The 26,715-nt window shown below is 41.5% G+C and overlaps 1 protein-coding gene and 1 long non-coding RNA gene across 7 annotated transcripts in view; one reads left to right on the top strand and one right to left on the bottom strand.

Annotated features, from left to right (window-relative positions):
* Positions 1 to 21,080, top strand: part of LOC130286498 (uncharacterized) — a 33,889-nt gene extending 12,809 nt beyond the window's left edge. The window contains exons 3-4 of one of the 2 annotated variants that reach the window (XR_008847413.1): positions 12,465 to 12,647; positions 20,929 to 21,080. This is a non-coding gene — a long non-coding RNA (uncharacterized LOC130286498). Of the gene's footprint in view, positions 1 to 12,464; positions 12,860 to 20,928 lie in introns of those variants that run through there. The other variant, XR_008847412.1, reaches the window with a different exon arrangement.
* LOC130286426 (trichohyalin-like) overlaps positions 1,275 to 26,715 on the bottom strand; it is a 98,093-nt gene continuing 72,652 nt past the window's right edge. For 3 of the 5 annotated variants that reach the window (XM_056537273.1, XM_056537276.1, XM_056537275.1), the window contains 7 exons: positions 24,897 to 25,035; positions 23,686 to 23,769; positions 23,172 to 23,374; positions 20,918 to 20,944; positions 12,538 to 12,616; positions 6,119 to 6,316; positions 1,275 to 2,599 (listed from right to left, as the gene is read on the bottom strand). In XM_056537273.1, the coding sequence (XP_056393248.1) occupies positions 2,543 to 2,599; positions 6,119 to 6,316; positions 12,538 to 12,616; positions 20,918 to 20,944; positions 23,172 to 23,374; positions 23,686 to 23,769; positions 24,897 to 25,035 (787 nt within the window). In that variant the 3' untranslated portion in view covers positions 1,275 to 2,542. The remainder of the gene's footprint in view (positions 2,600 to 6,118; positions 6,317 to 12,537; positions 12,617 to 20,917; positions 20,945 to 23,171; positions 23,375 to 23,685; positions 23,770 to 24,896; positions 25,036 to 26,715) is intronic. The other 2 variants (XM_056537274.1, XR_008847410.1) reach the window with 2 other exon arrangements.

Below are 26,715 nucleotides of genomic sequence, written 5' to 3'. Positions count from 1 at the left end.
TTTATTTTTTTTACAAAAAACACCAGAAAAACTGCCATTAATTTCAGGCATTTTTGCCTTTGAGTGGAAATTGCATTTTTGGCCCCTTTGGCATTTGAATTTTTTTCAAAATTTGTTGGGTACAAAAAAATAAATAAAATAGATGCAGTAGGGATGGAAAAAGATGTATTTAATGAAATTTTTTTTTTTTTTGTAACAAAATTTTTATTAATTTTTTAAACAGGGACCAATCTATGTAGGCAGGCGGGGACCTAAAAAATGCAGCCGAAAATAATAAAAATGTAGAAAGGGGCCATTTAAATGTAAAAAATAATATATATTTTTTATAATTTTTATTAGTAATGTATTTTGATAATGGCCCTCATTTACTATTCTAAACCCGACTTCTTTTGTCGGGTTTTTTTGTCGCATCTTTGTCTGCGCCATGTCGCAGACATGGTGCGCCAGTCTGCGACACGATGCAACATTTTTTCCCGACGGACCCGATGTGGATTCTCCCAAACCCGAAAAAGGGGCGTAACCCGACATTTCTGAGCTTTCCCACGTATTTATAAAGGTTTCCAACCCGAATTTGTTGAATTGTTGTGGATTTTTTCCCGACAGCTCAGAGGAGTTGGAAACCAAAACCAACAAAACGCACGTGCGACAAACAAGATGCGACATAATAATACATACTAGGGGAAAAAAGCAGTCGGGTTAGAAAGCAAGATAGACTTACAACCCAATTTTCTAAGTAAATGAGGGCCAATGTGTTTAATAAAGTGTGTGTTTCACTTTTTTTTTTTCTCTATTTTTAATTTTTTTTAGGTAGTACTACTACTCCCAGCATGGAACAGACTGTTCCATGCTGGGAGTAGTATACCTGTACTAATAGACAGATTGCCCAGAGTGTCACTCCTGACACCTGAAGCCATCGTCCTTTCTATTGCAGAGATGTGGAGCGGCTTTCTCCTGCGCTCGCATCTCTGCACTATATTCCGGCCGGCCAGTGATGTGAATAGAAATTCACATCACTCATTCATATTTTCAACCCAGAGTGGTGATTGGCCGGATGGTGGCAGCCAATCACCGGGAAATATGAATGATGTGAATTTCTATTCACATCACTGGCCGGATGGAGTATAGTGTAGAGATGCGAGCGCAGGAGAAAGCCGCTCCGCATCTCAGAAGTATGAAGGACGATCGCAGCGGTGTCAGGAGTGACACCCGCTGTGATCTGTTCTTAACTGCAGGTACTACTGCTCCCAACATGGAGCACACTCTGCTCTATGCTGGGAGCTGTAGTACCTGCATTAATCAACAGATCGCAGCGGGTGTCACTTCTGAAACCTGTTGTACTCTTTTCTGCTACCACCATAGTATGGTCTGTAGTATATGCCGTGTATATACCTATTATTCATATTTCCCGTAGAGAGTTGTGATTGGCTGGAACCATCTGGCCAATCACAGTTCTCCGTGGGAAATATGAATCTGTGATGTGAAGAAATTCACATTGCAGAACATAATGCAGGATAGAGGAGAAGCGGCCGTGCCGCCGGCTTCTATACATTGTATAGGAGGATCGCAATGGGTGTCAGAAGTCACCCGGGCGATCTGTCTATTAGTACAGGTACTACTACTCCCAGCATGGAACAGTCTGTTCCATGCTGGGAGTAGTACTACCTAAAAAATTTTAAAGAAACAAAGAAAAAAAAAGTTTAAAAAGTTAAAAACACACACACACTTTATTAAACACATTATTAAAATACATTACTAATAAAAAGTTTAACAAAATTAATTAAAAATATATAATTTTACATTTAAGTGGCCCCTTACTACATTTTTATTATTGTCAGCTACATTATTTCCCTGCCCGCCCACATAAATTGATCCTTGTTTAAAAATAAAAATTTTGTTATAAAAAATATTAATTTTGTTAAATACAATTTTTTCCACCCCTACTGTATCTTTTCATTTAATGGTACCCTATGAAATTTTAATAAAATAATGTATCTCCATCCCTTTTTTGGATCGCTTAAGTCCAAAAAAAAGAATAAAAACCACCAGCAAATATTCTTGGCGCTTTTTCACACCCATAGGCTTCTATGGGAGGAAAACGCCAAGATTTTCCCGAAAAAACTCCAAAGTCTCAACAAGAGGTGGTTTTTGAAAAACTGCCAAGGAGCCAAAAATAGCTGAAAAACGACAAAAAGATAAAAAAAAATGCCAAACTGTAAAACACCAAGTGGATGTGGCATTTTGCAATTCCCTATTGACTTGCAGCTAACATCTGGCCACAGCGTTTAAAGAAAAAAAAAATCATGCGGCTGAATGGGCGTTTTTATTGGCGTTTTTGCAAAAAAGAAATTAGTGGAAATCTAGCCTAACACTAGTTAGAGTACATAGTAAATTAGTGAAGATTAGCTGAAATTAGTATAGAAAAAAATACTCTTGGTTGATCGCTGTGGTAGCACAGTGTACCAATGTGAACAGATGCTCGTAGCTGTGGGTTTTAATCTTGATGTCATCTCTCTCTCTCTCATGGTCTAGAATCCCACAAGATTTATTTCCTCATATATCCTTGGACCTGTGACATGGATCGCTCCATTATAATAGGCCTCTAAAATAGAATTTCAAATTTATTATTAGGTCACAACAGGGAACAACAACATCAAAATTGTGAATTTCATCAAAGCCATAAACTACCGTTCAGATTTCTAGGAAAGCTGTGTGGCATTCGCTGTGGAAGCTCTTAGGGCAGCTAGCTCTTTTTAAAAACAGAAATTACTAAGAAATTGGAAAATGTTTCTTAGGCTATGTTTACATACAGTTTTTTAAACCATTATTTTTAGCCTCAAGACTAAGGCTGAAATTACAGCTGTATTTTCAGCTGTTTTATTTTGCGCTGGGCTTTTTTTTCAGCCCACTTTTTTTCACCATTCTTGCAGCCATTTTTTTGCCCATATTCATAGTAACATAGTAAGCCTTTATGAAAACTTTCCATAAAAGTATGCAGTACAGCACTTAGCACTGGGTTCAGACCCTACGGGTTTCCGATGTATATGTCACATACTTACTCATGGGTGTCATCCAAACCCAGGCTCTATGAGTGTTCAATTGCCAGATGATAAAACTCACCTCCTGGCCTCAAGTGCAATGTGACAGATCAGCAGAGAGAATTGGTTTGTTTTCAGACATGGTTATAACTGGTTTTCAAACACATTTGGGGAGATTTATCGAAACATGTGCAGAGGAAAAGTCCACCAGTGTCCCATAGCAACCAGTCAGATTGCTTTTTTTATTTTTCAGAGGCCTTTCTAAAATTTAAAGAAGCAAACTGATTGGTTGCTTTTGGCAACTGGTAATTTTTCCTCTGCACAGGTTTTGCTAAATCTCCACACTAGAATGATAGATAACAAAATCTTATTCTCAGGGTGTTTGGTAATTTTCAGACATATGCTTACTGTTGTCATTTTGCTTTGATTCTGATCAGTTTTATATGACTACAGTCATGGCTGTAAATGTTGGCACCCCTGAAATTTTTCCAGAAAATGAAGTATTTCTCACAGAAAGGATTGCAGTAACACATGTTTTGCTATACACATGTTTATTCCCTTTGTGTGTATTGGAACCAAACCAAAAAAGGGAGGAAAAAAAAATAAAAAATAAAGATTATTGGACATAATGTCACACCAAACTCCAAAAATGGGCTGGACAAAATTATTGGCACCCTTAACTTAATATTTGGTTGAACACCCTTCGGAAAAAATAACTGAAATCAGTCGCTTCCTACAACCATCAATAAGCTTCTTACACCTCTCAGCCGGAATGTTGGACCACTCTTCCTTTGCAAACTGCTCCAGGTCTCTCTTATTGGAAGGGCGCCTTTTCCCATCAGCAATTTTATGATCTCTCCACAGGTGTTCAATGGGATTTAGATCTGGACTCATTGCTGCCACTTCAGAACTCTCCAGCGCTTTGTTGCCATCCATTTCTGGGTGCTTTTTGATGTATGTTTGGGGTCATTGTCCTGCTGAAGACCCAAGATCTCGAATGCAACCCAGCTTTCTGACACTGGGCTGTACAGTGTGACCCAAAATCCATTGGTAATCCTCAGATTTCATGATGCCTTGCACACATTCAAGACACTCAGTGCCAGAGGCAGCAAAACAATCCCAAAACAACATTGAACCTCCACCATATTTCACTGTAGGTACTGTGTTCTTTTCTTTGTAGGCCTCATTCCGTTTTCGGTAAACAGAAGAATGATTTGCTTTACCAAAAAGCTCTATCTTGGCCTCATCTGTCCACAAGACGTTTTCCCAGAAGCATTTTGACTTACTCAAGTTCATTTTGGCAAAATGTAGTCTTTCTTTTTAATGTCTCTTTGTCCGCAGTGGGGTCCTCCTGGGTCTTCTGCCATAGCGTTTAATTTCATTTAAATGTCGACTGATAGTTTGCGCTGACACTGATGCTCCCTGTGCCTGCAGGACAGCTTGAATATCTTTGGAACTTGTTTGGGGCTGCTTATCCACCATCTGGACTATCCTACGTTTTCACGCCCAGGGAGATTAGCTACAGTGCCATGGGTTGCAAATTCTTGATAATGTTGCGCACTGTGGACAAAGGCAAGTCTAGATCTCTGGAGATGGACTTGTAACCTTGAAATTGATGATATTTTTCCACAATTTTGGTTCTTAAGTCCTCAGATATTCTTCTCCTCTTTCTGTTATCCATGCTTAGTGTGGCACACACAGACACACAATGAAAAGACTAAGTGAACTTCTCTCCTTTTTATCTGCTTTCAGGTGTGATTTTTATATTGCCCACACCTGTTACTTGCCCCAGGTGAGTTTCAAGGAGCATCACATGCTTGAAACAATCACATTGTTCAACAATTTTGAAAGGGTGGCAATAATTTTGTCCAGCCCATTTTTGGAGTTTGATGTGACATTGTGTCCAATTTGCTTTTTTTTCTTCCCTTTTTTGGTTTAGTTCCAATACACGCAAAGGGAATAAACAAGTGTATAGCAAAACAAGTGTTACTGCAATCCTTTTCTGTGAGAAATACTTCATTTTCTAGAAAAATTTCAGGGGTGCCAACATTTACGGCCATGACTGTACATTGTGGGTCACTAATTTTATATGGTGTTTAAGAACCAGTCATAACCATGTCTGAATACAAACTAGTTCTGGTTGTGTCACACTGGAGGCCAGTAGGTGAGTTTTGTCATCTGGCAATTATATACTCATAAAGTCTGGTCTCGGATGACATGTGACACCCATTAGTAAGGACGTGATGTCTATGTCAGAAATGCGTAGTGTCTGATCCAAGCAACAAGTGCTGTACTGCATATTTTAATGGGGCATTTATTAAAGGCTATGTTTTGAAACACATACCGGGCTGGACATCCCCTTTGTTTTGCGAGTTGTGTTTGGGCTGGAAATTAAACCGTGTCCATGCTGATGAAAGAGTTTGAAGCCGAGAGGTGAGCTGAATTCATGGTGCCGCTGTGCACACTTATTTGCATTTGATAGCATTGTTCATATTCAGTTAAATCCAAGAAACCAAACAGTAGAGAACATGTGTCCAAAATGTGTACAATTATGGTAAATATTATAATCCACTACAACATAATATAAGCAAGCAGACATGTAAACATGGGAAATTTATCAAAACCTATGTAGAGGAAGAGTGGAGCAGTTGCCCAAAGCAACTAATCAGTTTTCTGCTTTTAATGTTCTGAGGCCTTTTTAAAAATGAAAGAAGCATTCTGATTGGTTTCTATGGACAACTTCACCACTCCTTCTCTACACAGGTTTTGATAAATCTCCCCCATTTGATACATTATATTAATAAATCAAAAAAGTGCCTATTGCAAAGATAACATACAGAAGACAATACCACAAGGCATTACCCGAAATAAAAGTCCTGCACAAGTTGCCCAAATGTGATATGTCTTTTACATATGTTTATATGTCTTCTTGCTGATATTATGCTGTAGTGTACCACAATATTTACCATACTACCCACAAAAACTTGCCATCAAGAAATGCCACAGTTCCCTGGTGGCTTACATGCATTTCAAGAAAAGAAATAAAAACACAAACAAAAAAGACAAACTTATTTTTCCCTTACTTTCTCTCGGTATGAGCCTCCTAGTAAACTTAAATCCTCCATGCTCCTGCCATGGTATCCTCCGTTGTCTGCCCGCAGTTCTTTCACTCTCCCTTGCAAATTGCGCAAAATCTTCAGTGCACTGAAATCATGCTGTGACACAGCACCATTGAGTGATGGGCTGGAGGCTGACCGCAGATGGGAATTGTCTTTTCTTTCCTGCCATTATAAAAAGCCAGTGTTCTATAACTATAAGCTCAATAAAATCCTCAATAAAAATGTTAGATAGCCTCTAAATAAACAGAGAATAAATTACAGCGCCCCTAAGGCGGTGATCCAGCATTTGCTATCAGGAACATGTTGTCCAATTTAGAGGAGGTTAAGGCAGTCTACTAGGCTGCAGGTACCTGAACGCTATGGAATGGTGGAGAAGTGGAGCTCAGTGGCTTTGGACTGGGATGTACTCTATTGTACGTATTAGTGTAGGAGAGAGTGAAGAGAGGCCAAGACATGATGTATAGCAATTATAAGGCTGGAACTCCACTGTGTTTTTTTTTGCAAAAACGCCGTCAAAAACGCCAATTTTCCCGCACGCCGTTTTTTCAGTGAAAAAACGCCGCGTCCAGATGTTAGCTGCAAGTCAGTGGTAAACTGCAAAATGCCAGATTCACTTGGCGTTTTTCAGTTTGCCATTTTTTTTTATCCTTTTGGCGTTTTACAGCAATTTCGGGCTCAGAGGCTGGATTTTCAAAACTAGTTTGGCGTTTTTTGCCCTGAAATTGTGACGTTTTCATCCCATAGAAGTCTATGGGAGAGCAAAAACGCCAAGAAAAACGCGATGTTGGTTTTAAATTTTGCGTTTTTGCAGGCAGTTTTTATTCTTTTTTTGACTTTAGAGATCCAAAAAAGTTATGGAGTTACCTTTTTTTTATAAAAATTTCATAGGGTACCATAAAAAAAAAAAAGCGCTCTCTTATGGTCCCCTGCACGGCCGTATATATACACCTTCTGATTTCCCGCAGAGAGCTGTGATTGGCCAGATGGTTCCAGCCAATCACAGCTCTCTGTGAGAAATCAGAATGTGTATATATACGGCCGTGCAGGGGACCATAAGAGAGCGCTGGCCGCTGCATCTATACATTATACAGGAGCATCGGGTGTCAGGAGTGATATCCGCAGTGATCTTTCCTTAACTACAAGTACTACTACTCCCAACATGGAGTACACTCTGCTCTATGCTGGGAGCTGTAGTACCTGCATTAATAGACAGATCGCAGCGAGTGTCAGAAATTACACTCGCTGCGATCTGTCTATTAATGCAGGTACAACAGCTCCCAGCATGGAGCAGAGTGTGCTCCAAGTTGGGAGTACTAGTGCCTGCTAAAGGACACATCACAGCAGGTGTCACTACTGACACCCGCTGTGACCGTCCTGTCTATAGCAGAGATGCAGAGCGGCTGTATACATCGCTCGCATCCCTGCTCTGCACTGTACTCCGGGCCGGCCGCTCATTCATTCATCTTTTCCTCAGAGCTGTGATTGGCTGCAACCATCCGCCCAATCACAGCTCTGGGCGGAAAATATGAATGAATGAATGAGTGATGTGAATAGAGCAGAGATGTGAGCGCTGTATAGAGCCACATCACTGCTATATTATGGACAATTGCATCGGGTGTCAGACTGACACCCGGGGCGATATGTCTATAGTACAGGTACTACTACTCCCATCATGGAACAGTCTTGTTACATGCTGGAGGTAGTAGTACTACATAAATAATGTGAAAAAAAAAGAGAGAAAAAAAAAGTTAAACACACACACACACACTTTATAAAAATGAAATATCAAAATTTTGTTATAAGAAATAAACATTTAGTTAAATACATTTTTACATCCCTACTGAATCCTTATTTTTTTTTTTTTTTTTTTGGTACCAAACTATTTTGTAAAAAAAAAAACGCAAAAGGGGCCAAAACTGCAAATTCCATACAAAGGTAAAAACGCCAGAAAAAACGCCAAAACACAGGGAAAAACTGTGGCAGTTTTTCTGGCGTTTTTAAACAACTAAAATCGCAGGGCAAAAATCTCAGTGGAGTCCTAGCCTAAGGCTGGAACTCCACTGAGTTTTTTTTTGGAAAAACGCCATTAAAAACGCCAAATTTCCCGCACAGCGTTTTCGTGGCATTTTCCTCCCATAGAAGTCTATGGGAGAGCAAAAACGCTAAGAAAAACGCCATGTTGGTTTTAAATTTTGTGTTTTTGCAGGCGGTTTTTATTCTTTTTTGGACTTTAGCGATCCCCAAAAATTATGGAGATACTTTTTTTATTAAAAATTTTTATAAAAAAGATACAGTACTGATGGAAAAAATTGTATCTAACAAAATGTATCTTTTTTATTATGAAATGTTTATACATTTTTAAACAGGGATCAATTTATGTGAGCGGGTAAAGCACTAAAAATGTAGCCGACAATAATAAAAATGTAGTCTGTGCGTGTTTTTCAAATTTTTTAGGTAGTATTACTACTCCCAGCATGGAACACACTGTTTCATGATGGGAGTAGCAGTACCTGTACTAATTGACAGATCGCCTGTTGCGATCCTTCTGTATAATTTATAGATGCGGCGGCCGCTCTTCTATGGTCCCCTGCACTGCCGTATATACACACATATTCATATTTCCCGCAGAGAGCTGTGATTGGCCAGATGGTTCCAGCCAATCACAGCTCTCTGTAAGAAATCGGAATGTGTATATATATGGCATGCAGGGGACCATAAGAGAGCGCCGGCCGCTGCAGCTATACATTATACCGGAGGATCGCAGAGCGTGTCAGGTGTGATACCCGCAGTGATCTTTCCTTAACTACAAGTACTACTACTCCCAACATAGAGCACACTCTGCTTCATGCTGGGAGCTGTAGTACCTGCATTAATAGACAGATCGCAGCGGGTGTCAGAAGTTACACTCGCTGCGATCTGTCTATTAATGCAGGTACTACAACTCCCAGCATGGAGCAGAGTGTGCTCCATGTTGGGAGCAGTAGTACCTCAGTAAGGGACAGATCACAGCGGATGTCACTCCTCCTGACGCCTGCTGCGATCCTCCTGAAGTGACTGTCGGGGTCAGCTGTTCTCAGGGCTACAGAGCCGGGAGAACAGCTGATCCTGAGCAGTAAGATATAGATCGTATACCTACTGCCCAGCAAGAACTTACAGTCAGCCTGCAATGTGTATACAGTATACACATTGCTGGCTCACTTAACCCCTTGCTGAGCTGTGCGCTATGGGCAAGCCCAGCAAGGAAAGAGTTAACTTACACTGCTGGACAGTGTAGGTTAACCCTTTGGGCGGTATACACTATATACAGCTATCTATAGATAGCTGTATATAGTGTATACAGAAGACGAAGTCAGCTTACTTCTCTCGAGTACCGGGCAGGTCAGTGTAGCTCCGCTCCATAGTGATGATGTAATTAGGGGGCGGAGCTACAGAAGGGAACCAGGATAGTAAATCTGAAGCTCTGTTCACATTGTCTGTTTTGTATAATGTGAACAGAGCCTTCTGGCAGTGTCTACCCAGACAGGGAGACTCCAGCTGTTGCTAAACTACAACTCCCAGCATGCCCAGACAGCCTTTGGCTGTCTGGGCATGCTGGGAGTTGTAGTTTTGCATCAATTGGTGGTTCCCTGTTTGGGTAGACATTGCATCATGGGTGCTCTCCCCAGCAAACAGCGCCAAAAATGGCATAACCAATTTTTTGTGTTTTTTTTCTTCTCTTTCAGATCCGTGTATGCAGATGATTACGGCGGATTCAATGGATTACAGCGGATTTTTTTTTCTTTTAATAAAATGGTTAAAGAGGGCTGTGGGGGAGTGTTTTTTCAAATAAAATAATTTTTCCAATGTGTTTTTTTTATTGAATTTTCAGGCTTAGTAGTGGAAGCCGGTCTTTTCGACGGAATCCATTACTAAGCCAGGGCTTAGCGCTAGCCCCAAAAACAGCTAGCGCTAAACCCCAATTATTACCCCTGTACCCACCGCCACAGGGGTGCCGGGAAGAGCCGGTACCAACAGGCCCGGAGCATCAAAAATGGCGCTCCTGGTCCTAGGCGGTAACAGGCTGGCATTATTTAGGCTGGGGAGGGCCAGTAACAATGGTCCTCGCCCACCCTGGTAACGTCAGGCTGTTGCTGTTTGCTTGGTATTGTGCTGAGAATGAAAATACAGGGAACCCTATACGTTTTTTATTTTATTTAAATAAATAAATAAATAAATAAAAACGCATAGGGTTCCCCGTATTTTCATTCTCAGCACAATACCAACCAAACAGCACAACAGCCTGACGTTACCAGGGTGGGCGAGGACCATTGTTACTGGTCCTCCCCACCCGAAATAACGCCAGCCTGTTACCGCCTAGGCCCAGGAGCGCCATTTTTGATGCTCCGGGCCTGTTGGTACCCGCTCTTGTACGGTGGGTACTAGGGTAATAATTGGGGGTTAGCGCTAGCTGTTTTTGGGGCTAGCGCTAAGCCCTGGCTTAGTAATGGATTCCGTCAAAAAGACCGGCTTCCACTACTAAGCCTGAAAATTCAATAAAAAAAAAAACACAACACATTGGAAAAATTATTTTATTTAAAAAAAAACACACCCCACAGCCCTCGTTAACCATTTTATTAAAAGAAAAAAAATGAATCCGTCGTAATCCATCGAATCCGCCGTAATCCTCTGCATACACGGATCTGAAACGAGAAGAAAAAAAAACAAAAAATTGGTTATGACATTTTTGGCGCTGTCCGCTGGGGAGAGCACCCATGATGCAATGTCTACCATAACAGGGAGCCACCAATTGGTGCAAAACTACAACTCGCAGCATGCCCAGAAAGCCTTTGGGGGCGGAGCTACACGGACCGTCCTGGGACTCGAGGGAAGTAAGCGGACTTCGTCTTCTGTATACACTATATACAGCTATCTATAGATAGCTGTATATACTGTATACTGCCCAAACGGCTATAGGAGCAGGGAGTCCTGTCAGTATAATGACAGGATTCCCGCCTCCTGTATAGTATACACAGGTACACTATGCTCCCCTGTATACTATACGGCCGGGGAGGTGAATATTGATGCTGTACATCACTCCTCATCTCCTTACACTCTGTGGACCGGGCGTTCAGCATCCGACCCACAGAGTGGTACCTGAAGACAGTGAGAAAACTGCAACAGGGGCCAAAACTGGCTATTTCCACACACCAGGAAAAACGCCAGAAAAACTTCCAACATACAAGGAAAATTCGTGGCAGTTTTCCTGGCAGTTTTTCCTGGCGGGAAAAAATCTCAGTGGAGTCCTAGCCTTATACTAGTAAATTTTTTAAATAAAATTTTTGCTAAAGTTACAGCAAGAAATGTGGTCATATTGTTTTTCACTTGCGAATCTGCTTATTGGTTGAACATACTGATCAAATGACAAATGACAGTTGATTTTTTTATTGAACACTTCCTTATTTCCTAATTGCAAAACAAAGCAACTTTTTAAATTATCTTCATTAACTATTTTAGCTGAAAAATAAGATAAATCCAATAAATCTTAAACAGCAGGTCAAAAGAAGGCGTTGTCCTCAGCAACTCGGAATGTGAACAGAGTGGAGAGCATACATGGAGGACAGCTCACAGAGGCGGTATATGGAAAGAAGAGCAAAGCAAACTCTAGACCCTTCTGAACACACAGACCTTACCATAATTTATAGGGAGAATACACACGCATAAGAAGACTTTGCACACTGAATATTAGAGGTCTGAACATGAATGAAGGATTAAAGGGGTACTCCGCCCCTAGACATCTTATCTAAGATGCGATAAGATGTCTGATCACAGGGGTCCCGCCGCTGGGACCCCCACGATCTTTGTACTGCGTTCAGGGTTCATTTAGAATGCTGGGTGCGTGCGGCAGGGGTCGTGACATCATGGCCACGCCCCCTCATGCTGTCACGGCCATGTCCCCTCATGCCGTCACGGCCATGCCTTCTCAATGCTATGGGAGGGGGCGTGGCATCCCATAGACTTGCATTGAGGGGGAGTGGCATGACATTGCAAGGGGCATGGTCGTGACCCCGCCGCGTGCTCCAATCGTTTGGAACAAAATGTTGCGAACACTGGGGTAGCGGAGTGTCCCTTTAAAGGTTGCAGACTATGATTTACTGCAATCTGAAAGAACAACTAACATATTTAAAAAAAAATGTCAAGATGTAAGTAAAAGATATGCAAACTTTAGCTACTGTAATATCATTGCAAATAGCAACCAATCAGGTTTGTTTTTACAAAGTACATCTGAAAAGCCCAAGCTAAAATCTATTAGGTTGCTTTTTTCTTGCACTAGTTTTGACAACAGACATAAATCCAAGATGTGGTTGGTTGGTTGGCGTGCAGTCCCACCACAGGCAGACCCTTACCAATGACAATCTCCGCACAGCTGATCCAATCCTCTCTGAGCTCCTGTGACTGTCTGAGGCCTTACTCCTGGACAAACTTCTGCACAAAAGATGTGAAATCGATCATTTATGTGAGAAATTTTAACAATAAAAAACGTAAGCACATTATCAAGTTGTTTAATGGATAGATCCTCTCCGTCACCCAAAAATTAAAGTGTAACTGTCATTTCAAATAAATTTGCATAAATCAATAGTTTAAGCAAATATAAGACACTGTACTACATGTTTTCAGAGAAAAAAGTTTTTTTCTCCACACCCAAGGATACTTTCCTCCCTCTCCAACTTCTTATCTGGTCACCATTAAAGGGGTATTTCAGGAAAAAACTTTTTTTTTATATCAACTGGCTCCAGAAAGTACAACAGATTTGTCAATTATTTTTATTAAAAAATCTTAATCCTTCCAATAGTTATCAGGTGCTGAAGTTGAGTTGTTTTTTTCTGTCAGGCAACAGTGCTCTCTGCTGACATCTTGGCTTGTCTCGGGAACTGCACAGAGTAGAAGAGGTTTGCTATGGGGATTTGCTTCTACTCTGGACAGTTCCTAAAACAGGTGTCATCAGAGAGCACTTAGAAAAGAACAACTCAACTTCAGTAGCTCATAAGTACTGAAAGGATTCAGATTTTTTTTATTAGAAGTCATTTACAAATCTGTTTAACTTTCTGGAGCCAGTTGATATATAAAAACATTTTTCCTGGATAACCCCTTTAAGGGAAATCCATCTTCAGCAGGGAGGGAGACCGGTTCTCAGCTTCAATTAAATCAGGTTCCACTGCCCATAGAAGTCTATGGAGAGGGAATGTGGAAGAGCAAGAAGGAGAGGAAGTGCAGGGACAAAACACTGATACAAACTCTGGATTCAAAGTATAGGCTGCTGTAAATGTCTTTCAAGCTGCTGCAACTTCTGAGTATTTTCTATAGAGAGAATGGGAAGCAGGATCTGCTGGTTTTTTTCTACGTAGTGTATGGGAGCCATTAAAGAGGATAGTCTACATCCACTCTGGAACTGAGCTCAGGAAAAGCTGACAAAGAGAAGGATTCTTCAGGGTGGGTTACCAAGAAGAAAATGCCATATACAAGATACATAATGGCCAGAAATAGTGCTGCCCTCATTTCAACACAAAACAGCTTATACAAAGAAAGTTACCTGAAATGACAGCTATTCTTTAAACAGAATCTGTCAGCAGTTCTGCTCACAGTCCTAAGCAGGCAATTGAAAGAGGAGAACATACATCATTTTGCTCTTAATCATGCCTATGACCAATAAGCAGGTTTTCAAAGGGAAACTGCCATCTGTGTCACCCGCACTAACCTGTTGGTACCCCAGACCCGGGGTCCTGTTTGTCTGTTATCTTCTTTAATCTGGTGGCAGGCTTGGTGCGCAGTCGGTGCTCCAGGAGCCCGCTGATGTTACCGCTGCTGTTTCCCCAAGCCTGTTTGCAGCGGGGCCCAGTGGAGAAGCAGCAGTGGTGACTTCAGCGTGGTCCTGAGGTGCACCAAGCCTGCGGACGGATTACAGATGATAAAAGACAAACTGGACCACGGATCGGGGGTAGGTAAGTATCATTATAATCAGCGTCACCCATACTACCTACCTGTACCAACAGGTTAGTGCATGTAACACTGATGACAGTTTCTAGCTACCACTCCTGAAGAGTCGGAGAAGCAGGGTCTTCCCCTGAAGTCCCCTCGGGCTCTGCCTCTCACCTTTGATAGACAGCTGTTTGGTCCACTTAAAAAATCGCTACTGCTATAAATCACAGGAGAGAAGCAGGACCAGGAAGGCTCTTATTACAAGACTCAAACTCTTTAGCAGCCAGGATTTTAAAACAGTTTGGTTGTGCAGAGATCAGAGGTATATCGGCCTTCCCCTTCACAGCACCTATTTATGGCTGTCAGCAGGTTTGCTGGCACACAATTGCTGACAGATTCCCTTTAGTGTTAATGCCATGTTCATTTTATAAAAGTGAGTTAATGACAAATAGTCAAAGTTATACTTACAGTCATTTCATTGAAAAATTTGTTTTTGTCCTTTTGTGGCATCACACATGACTAACAAATTGTTCAATAAAAATGTATGCTCCCCATGTACAGTTACACATTAACCACCAACCACAAGCAGACGCACAAGTATGTCACAATACCACTTTGACGATTAGCCCCCAAAGTTAAAAACAACTATTAAACAAGTTCCTGAATACCTGATAAATGCCAGATATTGTCATTATTTTCATAATAAACTGGCCATAGATGGCGAAATGGAAAACCTTCATTACAGTCAATGATTTAAATTCCCATGCTAAAGACAGATACAAACATTAGGCATTTGCTGTCAGATCACTGAATTTTTGTGCCATATGGTAAAAAGGCCATTTCTATGGTTTGCAATAAATATGATCATGTAAAAATCCGATTTATTTCCATGGGATTTAAGGTATATCATATCAGTTTTCATCAGCCTTCATCAGTTTCGTTCCTTAAAAAGTCACTGAATCTGCTAACAAATATTTAATGTTTATGGCAAAAAAAAAAGAGTATACAATGCTTCCCCTCTTCTATGATAAAAGCAAAGGGTGAGTTTATGAATGCCTGTCATCTCTTCTCACGTTGTAGTCAATACAGTGGTCCCTCAAGTTACAATATTAATTGGTTCCAGGACGACCATTGTATGTTGAAACCATAACTCTATGGAAACCTGGTAATTAGTTCTGAAGCCTTAAAATGTTATCCAAAAATAGGAAAATGTCAGGATTAAAGAAAAAGTAGATAATTAATACAGATAAAGCAAATCCTTACACATAAAAGTATGAAAGATCTGCTGGGAGCTGTAAATCACTGTCTATTTCAGTGTTTCCCAACCAGGGTGCCTCCAGCTGTTGCAAAACTACAACTCCCAGCATGCCCGGACAGCCGAAGGCTGTCTGGGCATGCTGGGAGTTGTAGTTTTGCAACAGTTGGAGGCACCCTCTTTTGGAAACACTGGTCTATGTGGAGGATAGAAGCTATACAGAACACGCAATGTCCTAAAAAAAAAGTAAAATGGAGCCGCCCTCACCTGGTGTTCAAAGAAGCAGCTAACTCTGGTACAGGCAAAGAGTACAGAAAATGTAATACCACCCTGTACTGTAGGGGGCGCTACCAGACACCAGTCAGTGCATACACTTTAGGACTACAGGGGTTTTACCAGTGAATGTCCATTCTGACTGGTAGATTCTTCCAGCCATTGACACGTTTCGCAGATTCCATAGCATTGTATGTTGAGTCTGGTTTCAAGTTACAATGGTCCAGAAAAGACCATTGTATGTTGAAACTATTGTATGTTGAGGCCATTGTAAGTTGAGGGATCACTGTACATGTATTCCCCATAAAATAACAATTTTGGAACATTTTCTCTTATAGGTCATGCCTCCTAGAATTTAAAACAAACAAACAAAAAAACTGACAACTGGGTGTTACTATCCTTCCTACTATAAAGTGTGTCCCTACGCAGTCTGACACTGGTGGCACTGATTGGACAGTTTTAAAGCATGTAAGACCACACCCCCAAATGGTAACACCCAGTTGCCAATTTGTTAATACATTTCTAGTAGGAATAACAGAGGAATGGAACAACGGTGTTATAAGAAAAAATGCTCAGGAACTGTTATAACCAGGGCTGTGGAGTCGGAGCCGAACGAAATTTTGGGTACCTGGAGTCGGAGTCGGCAAACAATGCACCAACTCCGACTCCTACTAAATTTAGATTGGAATACATTTTTTTTTTTTAAAAGCAAGTTTAAATGTCCCAATTCACAAAAAGTTATAATTAATGACTTCTCTACTATAAGAATAAAGACCAATGCATGCAGTGCCTCACGTAACCGCAAAACGAACACGTTAAGTGACCGTGAAGAAGCTTTTCATGTGCTTTACTATATAGCACACAACGCACAATTAGGAGCGGCAATACTTATACTTTCCATAGTGTTGTGTTCTGCTGTTACAGGGAACCCATGGGTAACCTAGCCTCTCACTGATAAGGATCAGAGGAAATATGTTTTTTGCAGGACTAGAGACACTTGTATAAGTGAAGGGAATGGAGGGTCAATAGTTCAAGACTGAAACTGTAAACCTTCGGAAAAACTGCTGCCATTCAGCTAAGGCTATAAAAACTTGTAAACTCAATTGTTAGCTTAAAGGGGTACTCCGCACCTAGACATCTTATCCCCTATCCAAAGGACAGAGGATAAGATGTCAGATCACCGGGGTCCCGCTGCTGGGGACTCCCGGGATTGCCGCTGCGGCACCGCACTATCATTACTGCACAGAGCAAGTTCGCTCTGTGCGTAATGACGGGCGATACAGGGGTTGGAGCACTGTTACGTCATGGCTCTGCCCCTCGTGATGTCATGGCCAGCCCCCTCAATACAAGTCTATGGGAGGGGGCATGGCGGTCTTCACGCCCCCTGCCATAGACTTGCATTAAGTGGGCGGGCAGTGATGTCACGAGGGGCGGAGCTATGACATTATGCTGCTCCGTCCACTGTATCGCTCTGTATCCGTCCCCCGAACTTGCTCTGTGTAGTAATGAAAGCGCAGTGTCGCAGCGGCGATCTCGGGGGTTGCCAGCAGCGGGACCCCGGGGATAAGATGTCTAAGGGCGGAGTACCCCTTTAAACTTTAAACATGACTATGGGATTCTACTAGGGAAATCATGTTTTATAATAAATGCCCCTTCCTTGATCCTCCCACTGCCCTATCTTCAGCAGCAGATCAGTACACAAACTGTTCAATACAGTAGATTGTTGGCTTCCCAGCCAGTAGTCCTGTGGTAATGACAGGTATGTTACCTTTCTTTCCTTCAAGGAATGTATAAAATACATTCACATATTAATACAGAGGAGTCGGAGTTGGAAGTACAGAAAAAGGTTTTAGTACTTATATTCTTTAATCGCTACATCTCACATACACTACTTGTAGTATAATTATATTGGTACACAATATGACACAATCACACATTTAATTTGGTCACATATGTCACCGCACACACTCACTATTATTTAATAGTTATTTCATTTACACATATAACACCATACACTCACATGGGGAGGGTTTTTGGTTTCAAAGACGGGCCCAGCGGCTTAAAGTAGAGAGAAGAGAAAAACTAAGGGCGAAATGGTTCAATTCTACATGATTTGGTTAACTGGACGAAGTGACATGGACTAAGTGGACACAAACTGTTAACAGAAGGAGTCCTGTTGATGGCCATGGGACCTGAGACTGCAGATATGGACCTCAATATGGAGACTGGAAACTTTTTGAGATGATCCAGACAAGGAGCAGATTTACAGGTCTTTTTCAGACCGTCCAATATGGACTTACTGATTTAGACTCTCTTGAGACATTATACATGGACTCGAGTATAGAGCAATTGGATGAAGGAAAGGACACTATGCCACATTCTTATACTGTGAATCAATGCTGAAGTATAAATTATGAAATAATATATATATATATTTTTGTATTTTAGTCAGGTGAAGTCGTAGGTCATGCGCCGTATTAGATGGAGGTAACTTTAATAGGCTATGTGATGTGGGTCTAAGACTAGGTGTGAGTGATTCGCTCTTGGGATATTAGCAGTGCACCTACATCTGCCAATGGTGAATATATGAATGGGAGATTAAGGGGATATAGCAGCACATTTGGATGTCTAATTATGTTATTCTGTTATATATTTGAAATTAATTACATTAAATTACTGATTGATGAGAATTGATGAATTGTTTTTATAATTGATCAATTGGTATTTACTATCATCAACCAGTATATCCATAATGATCAGCATTGTGTATAATATAAAAAATCTTTTTATCATATTATATCTGATTTTCTAGCATTTATTGGTATCAATGGATATATAATGTATAGTAATGTATAATGAGATATAACAGATATATAAAAAAAATATATATATAAATATATATATATATATATATATATATAATATTGGGCATTGTGTATAGTACATTCCAATAACATCTAGCACTATGCAAGGCACACATTTTTATTGTACATTAATATTATACTCAGATTTATTTATTTTGATTATTTATATTAGTTTACTTTACACTATTTCTTTTTTCTTTTTCTTATTTATATTTTTTTAATATTTTATTTTTTATTACATGACACATAATATATTACATGTCACTATATTGCATGTCACATGTTTTTCTCTTTTATCTATTTATTCTACATGACACAATATATCACATGTAAATACACTTTAATTATTCATTTTGGGGATAACTGTAAGCTTAGAATTACATTTTATTATTAATTTTTGATGAACTTTAGTATATTCTATGTTCAGTCATTGTTCACACTGGCAGATGCGGTGCATTGTTGATGTCATAATTTATCAAATGCATAGCGAAATCCCACTTACCATCTTGCAGTAAAAGCCTGGAAAATAAGACTATTAGGGTACACATGCGCAAAATAGAACCAAGTGTGCGCGATCTATAAAGTTATTTGAATACATGTGATCACATGGTGGACTCATGTGACCAGACGGGTCACGTGGGTCACCACACTATCGAGCGCCATATATTCGCGTGGGATAGTTTAGAATAGGGAAGCAGCGATCCAGTCATGTGACCCTAAGGGGTCACATGATCGGATGCGCTCGCATTACTTTGAATGGCACTCTCGGCCAGATACCGGAAGAGGGCGTGTGGGGCGGAAGTCCACGCCGATACTCACACAACGCGGCGCGATAGTCACAGACTCACCTGACAGGTATGATCATTATGTAGTAGACATATAAATATGCTGAGGGGGCATTATGACCACAACACCCCTATGGAAGTCACCGATCGTGACGGAACACGTGGGGCTCTGGGGTCCTGTCCCTGTGCACATTGTTATGGATCCTCTGTCTGTGGCTGCCGACATCTGGTGATATTATGTACTCTGTTTGTACTTATTTTATCCTTTCTATTTAGTAGTCATATTGTATCTGCTTGTCATTATTCAGAGTTGTTTAGCAGTTGCTATACATTGACTTGATTTTGTGCACCAGCAGCCACACTGAGTGAGTATATTACAGGGACAGGACATTGGTGAGGGGGGGGTTCATGGCGCCTCTCCCATGTTGGGTCATGCTTTGTTTAGCTTTTTAATAGATTTTAGCCCTTTATGTGTATTTGTACTGTATTTGGTAAATAATAAAGATTATTGATTATATTATATTTATGTGGTGTGAACTCTATACAGTATTTATTTTTCTTTGGTGTTATGGGAGTCGGAACATTTATCTACCGACTCCACAGCCCTGGTTATAAACATACAAGTATTTCCTAAACAGACATATAAGAATAGCTACAGATCTTGTGTAGCTACAAGATTTTAAAACATGTACAAATAGTAAATGCTAATTTAAATGATATGGCCACTATTAAAAAAATCAGATATGATAGGAAATCTGTCATAGAGTTAGCCATGCTTTAATACCCTAAAAAGATACTGTATCCACCACATAGCTTTTTGAGATTTCACTTGGGATGCTGCAAAAGAGTGGGTTGTATTTAGTTGCTAAGGCCTTGACCACTTCGCCACATTCACACCTCTTTTCTTACTTTGACCAGTTATGTTTATTGTCGCTAAACAAAGTATGTGGGTCTCACTCATCTATTGCCACGTGTAATCAGCGAATTGTGGCATTTATTCACACACTCATACATTGACACAATTAGGCTGGGATCACGCTACCAGATTTTTGAGGGCATTTCAAAGTGGAAATTCTGGTGCAGCAGAATCCCAGGGACCTTACTGCACAGACCACACAACGGAATTTCAGCAAATGAGCTCTCCGCTGCGGAAATTCAGCTAGCAAAATAATAAAATCAGTCATTCTTTGGGCGGCATATGTCCAATCTACAGGGACGGCAATGTCCACGTAGTCCAAGCGCTGACTGAATAATCTTTCTGCTTGTGGCCTTCCTTCTATAACTTCGGTTATGTTAGTGATGAAGATATTGAAAAATACATTAATGCGGGGCATTTATAACAGCACAGAGTAACTTTTTATAGGGATCTTATGAGTAGGACTAAAATTAAACCTACTGTGTAACTTACTAGAATTTTGTAAATAGCCACTTTAGACCATTCTTATATTCTTAGTGGTCTGTTTAGATGCCAAAATCTAGGTATACGTGTATAACTAGTTACTATAGGTCACGTTATGACTTCCTTTACTCTGAGCTTTATAAATGTCTCCTCAGTTTTTATAGACATGCTTTAGTATTACATGATGGATATCTACAACTAGTTCTCTGTTATTTCAACTATGTAACCAGTTACCTTTCTCTCAGAAAATCCACCTTGCATCTGTAGGAATAAACAGCTGCTTAAGTGCAAAATTCCACAGAGCAGAAGCAACCAAGTAAAAAAAAGAGAAAGTGAAGCAATGACAGATACACAGCAATGACTAGAAATGCGTCGGCCGCTGTGTCAAGATGTTTATTTCTAGAAGTAGCAAAATAATCAAGAATGGTTTGTTCCATAACTGAACATTAAAGGTAAAGTGGTGCAATTGCCTAATAAGGTTACTGCTTTGATTTTACAAAGGGAATCTGAAAAATGGAGGCAGAGTGTGCATGCTTGCTTTAAGTAAGGCAGTAGGGCATCTCTGGGTCTCGAGGGCCTGGTACATTGATGTATACATAGTAGGGATCGACCGATTATCGATATGGCCGATATTATCGACCGATAATCACGATTTTGGGCATTATCGGTATCGGCAATTACCTTGCCGATAAGCCGATAATGCACCGCGACAGCCCCCCCACACAGGGTCGCACCCCCCATTGCACCGCCCCCATTGCCTCCCCCATTCCCGGAGCCCACGCTACTTCTTGCTCCTGCTGCGTCCTGCGTTACGCTGTGCGCAATGACGAGTGACGTGACGTACGCGATGTGACGTCACCGTGAGTGCGCACAGTGACAGTTCAGGAGGACGCCACCGGAGCCAGATGTGGAGTGGACCCCGGGAACAGGTAATTATAAAACCGGGGATGGGGGAGGCAATGGGGCCGGTGCAGTGCGGGGGGGGGGGGCTGGGGGGGGCGGGCGCGGTGCGGCGGGTCGGGGGGGGGGGGGGGGGTGATTGCGGTGGCGGTGCGGCAGGGGGATCGGTGGCGGTGATAGGTCTCAAGACCCCCGGACAGGCAGGGGGAGAGTAGCCGGTGGCGGCGGCAGTCTCTGGCACCGCAAAAGCCGCTGCAGTTCATTGATTTAAAGCGCCCACTTTAAATCAATGATCTGCAGCGGTGTCGCGGGGGGATAAATAGCCGATAACTTATACCGGAATATCGGTATAAGATATCGGCTATCGGCCCTAACCTCCACCGATTATCGGTATCGGCTATCGGCCCTAAAAAAAACATATCGGTCGATCCCTAATACATAGATATCCTATTGCTTTTAAATTAAGCCATGTAATGTATCTTGAGAACACCTGGTCACAACAATACAACAATACCTTCTGCACAAAATAAGCGTCCTTTCACCAGATGCCCATGTCATGCTACTGGTTGTGACATCAATAGTGCACCACAATTACCTTGCATCCACCAGACCAGAGCAGAAATAACTATACCACAAAGTAAACAATGGGCATAGATGGGGCCATTACATTGAAATAATGCATACTTAAGAAGTATTCCCATCTCAAACATTTATGGTATATCCACAGGATATCTCCATCTCTAGGACCCATATCTGTTTTAAGAACCAAGGCCCCCTGCCTTATCCAGCCTGGTAGCAGTGGCTGGAGGTGGCCAGAAATGAGCAAACATCTAGGCTGGATGGGGCCAGGCCCCTTGCTGTAGAGAAAGGTGAAGGTCCCAGAGTTGGGACCCACATCTACCAGACATTTTTGGTACATCCCGTAGACATACCATAAAGGTTAAAATAGGAGTAACCCTTTAAAATAGATGTATTGTTGAAAGTTTTTTTTATCTTGCTGTTAGCGACAAATGCAGGGATTTGCAGAAATTCCCACTTAGATTGTTCAATTTTCTAAAGGTAAACTGACAGATAGATCAGCCCCACTAACTCTGGTGGCATACAGGTGGTTAGTGTGGGTGATCCTGGGTAAAACAATGTATTCCTTACCTGAAACCCTTCAGCTGTTCCCGAGAAATAAGCAGTTAACTGCACTGGAGGCAGATTTGAAGATTATCGGCACCTCTAAAACCATCCCTTGGGTCCCATTCACGCTACTCTGCTTATTAATATTCATCTCCTTTATATCCTTGATGAGGGAATGGCACGAACTTGACCCAGGGGATGGCATCAGAGGTGCAGACAATTAAGAGTGAATTTGCATATTGTAAGAATGTTCTATATCTCGGCTACAGTTGAATGGATTGGGGATAAGTAATATATTGTTTTACTCAGGATCCCCCACACTAACCACTTGTATTTTCAGAATACTGGGGTTGATCCATCTGTCGGTTTCCCTCTAAAAAGAAACCTCTGATATTGGCCAAATAATTGTGATCATTATTACAATCTTCTCTCATTTATAAAAGATACCATACCACTGACTTACTTTTCAAGCTCTGCATTAAGTTCCTCTTCAAATTTTTGAGCAAGTTTCGTGGCAGTCTCATCTTTCCATTTGGCCATGTTTCTCTGGATGGCTCTGAGCTCATTGTCCTTCTCTCTGAGCTGCTGCCGAAGAGACTGCTTCTCTCCTCCATTAGACTCTCTCAACTGGTCTTGCTGCAGGTTAGTGATTTCCTCTATGTGTTCCTGAGGGGCAAAAGCAGGTCATTCAGCTCCACAAGTAAATTAAAGTCTATGGTTAAAAGCTGAATTAAAATACAAGTAATAGTGTGTTGGGAAATTTTTATTCTCTTCCTAATTCTGTTTTACCAACCCTAATAATATGTTTCAAGGTAATTACCTTGAAATATCTTTACAAACTGAGCAAAGCATTCAAAAATACCAATTGCAATAGGAGCCAGAAATGCCATAAAAATAAACAACGTATAAAATTCTAAAACAGTACTGGTGAAGACTGATCCTCATGAGTAGTTTGGAAGAAGAGCTGCTGTACTTGCCTGTATGAGTCTCTCTTTTAACATTTCCAGAGCTTTTTCTTTCTCTAGCTGCAACTGTTCTCTTAATTGCTGAAATTCCCGTTCCTGTTCAATACACAAAGAAAATTTTATTTAAAAAAACAAATATATGTAAAACGTTCCCAAATCCACAGCAAAGAAGCAATATCTATTATTACAGTATAAGAAACGTATCCAGGTTGGTAGCTCATGGGAAAAGAAATGGAGGGTCTCATCCTGGTAGAAGTTATATAATATGTAGCTTACTTGGATAGAAGCATTATATAATTACCAGCATACCCCATTATTATCAACTGGAACCAACACCAATCTAATGTGCATAGGGCAGCCCCAATTTCCCTGGGGGAAGCAAATTTTGGACTACACAACCAACTAGAGTGATAAATGCTTTATTTTGTATTTTTAGTAAACTCCAACACCCTGTTCAAAAGGGGCAGGCTAAATTACAGTAGTAGTACATGTGCAATTTAGCATTAACAAAAATAAGGATCTAGTAGGAGATAAATTAAAGGAGTTATGTGGCGTTACAAATTTTTTTTATTTTTTTTTAAAAAAGGAACATGCTCAGACTGCTGGCATTTAAAAAAAAACAAAAAAAAAAAAACAGACTTACCTCCCGTTACTCCTCTGCTGCCTCCTGCTCTGTCCCCACTGCAGTCCTCCTTCTTGTTGCTAGGGGTCGACACGTCAGACTGCCAATCAGCTAGTTTCTGGCCACATCGTTGTTCTGCTTCAGCCAGTGGTAGGCTGTGCAGTAGTGTGACATTTTGGGCCCAGGCACCAGGAAGAAGACCGGGCCGGAGCTCAATACGCCACACACATCACTGCTGCCAGTGATTAGGGGAGTGTCAGTCTGACCCGTTGACCCCCAGCAACAAGAAAGAGGACAGCAACAGGATACTAGAAGCACAGGGAGAGTGTGGGAGGAAAGTCTTTTTTTTTTTGGGGGGGGGGGGGGTGGTTATGGTTTGTTTCAATGCTAGAGAGAGCTTCTCTGTGTCAAGGAAGTGCTCAGCTTGAAACCAGGCAGCATAGGCAGGGCATTGGGGAAGGGTAGTACATGAGTACAGCCTTCTTTGTTTTTATTTTGTTCTTTAGCCATGGACATCCCATTTACAGTTCTTTTACCCATGTGAGTTCCTCTTTTATGATTTGGTTTCTGGAAGCATAGTCTAGTAGATCAGTTTACTTACCTTCTCTCTTTGTAGATGCAGTGAAGTGCGCTTTTGAGCTTCTACATCTTGTTGTAACTTATGAATGAACTGGTTGGTCTCTTCACTTACTTCATGCAACACTTTCAATGCTTGGTTAGCTGAAGGGCGAGTAGGACTCCTGCAAGGTATATATTTCTATTATTTATCCAGTGGAAAACAATTTTTTCTTCTTTTAAAATATCTTAATCCTTCAAGTACTTTATCAGCTGCTGTAGGCTTCACAGGAAGTTTAGTTGCTGACACTTCTGTCCATGTCAGGAACTGTCCAGTGCAGGATACGTTTGCTATGGGGATTTGCTCCTACTCTGGACAGTTCCTGACATGGACAGAGGTGTCAACAGAGAGCACTGTGGTCAGACTGAAAATAAATTCACACATTTCTCCGTAGCATACAGCAGCTGATAAGTACTGGAAGGATTAAGATAGAAGTTATTTACAAATCTGTTTAACTTTTTGGCACCAGTTGATTTTAAAAAAGGAGATTTTTATGCTTACTGTAAAATCTTTTTCTCAGAGGATCCATTGGGGACACAGACCTTGGGGTATATGCTGCTGTCACTAGGAGGCTTGACACTATGGTAACAAAAAAATTCGGCCCCTCCCAGCAGGATATACCCGCCTACAGGCACCTGAGCTAATCAGTTTTTGTCCCAGAGCAGTAGGAGAGGACCGACAGGCAGAAAAAAAAAAGAACTGTCCGAGGAAACCACAGAATAAAAACTAAATGAACACACCCTTGGACAGGTAACCAAACCAGGAACACCAGAAGAGAAAGGGCGGGTGCTGTGTCCCCCCCAATGGATCCTCTGAGAAAAAGATTTTACGGTAAGCATAAAAATCTCCTTTTCTCCTCCATTGGGGGACACAGACCTTGGGATGTACCAAAGCAGTCCCTAGGGTGGGTAAAAGAAACCCAGTCAGGTGGAAGACTGGATCACCGCCACCTGAAACACCTTACGGCCCAGACTAGCATCAGCGGATGCGAAGGTATGAACCTGGTAGAATTTTGTAAAAGTGTGCAAAGACGACCAGGTGGCCACTTTACAGACTTGTGAGGCCGAAGCCCTGTTGCGGAGAGCCCAGGATGCTCCGACAGTACACATGGAATGAGCTGAGACCCTGAAGGGTGGGGGTCTTCCCTTTGCCGGGGTAAGTTTCCGAAATAGCAGACCGAATCCACCGTGAAATGGTGTCCTTTGAAGCAGGTTGTCCTCTATGGCGACCGTCCGTAAGAACAAAGGAGTCACACTGACAAAAAGAAGAAGTGATTGAGAGGTAGGTCTGGACAGCCCGCACCACATCCAGTTTGTGGAGCAAACGTTCCGTGGGATGAGATGGGGTCGGACAGAAGGACGGGAGGACGATGTCCTCATTGAGGTGAAAAACGGAAACAACCTTAGGTAAAAAGGACGGAACCGGACGAAAAACAACTTTGTCCTTTGACCAGGAAGGGAGAATGGCAGGAGAGAGCTTCCAGCTCTGAAACTCTCCTAATAGAGGTAATTGCAATAAGGAACGCCACCTTTCAGGAAAGGAGACGAAGAGAAACATCCGTGAGAGGTTCAAAGGGAGCACCCTGCAGGGCACCAAGAACCAAGTTCAAGTGCCAAGGGGGAGTAGGGTACCTATAAGGAGGTGCTGCATGAGCCACTCCCTGAAGGAAAGTCCAGATATGCAAATCGGACGCTACAGGACATTGAAAGAGAATGGAAAGGGCCGAAACCTGACCCTTAAGGGAGCTGAGAGCCAACCGTTGTTCCAGTCCCAACTGCAAAAAGGAAAGGAGTCGATGGAGAGA

This window comes from Hyla sarda, chromosome 1 (assembly GCF_029499605.1).
Source record: "Hyla sarda isolate aHylSar1 chromosome 1, aHylSar1.hap1, whole genome shotgun sequence".
Taxonomy (NCBI): domain Eukaryota; kingdom Metazoa; phylum Chordata; class Amphibia; order Anura; family Hylidae; genus Hyla; species Hyla sarda.
This window is presented reverse-complemented; position numbering and strand designations above follow the sequence as displayed.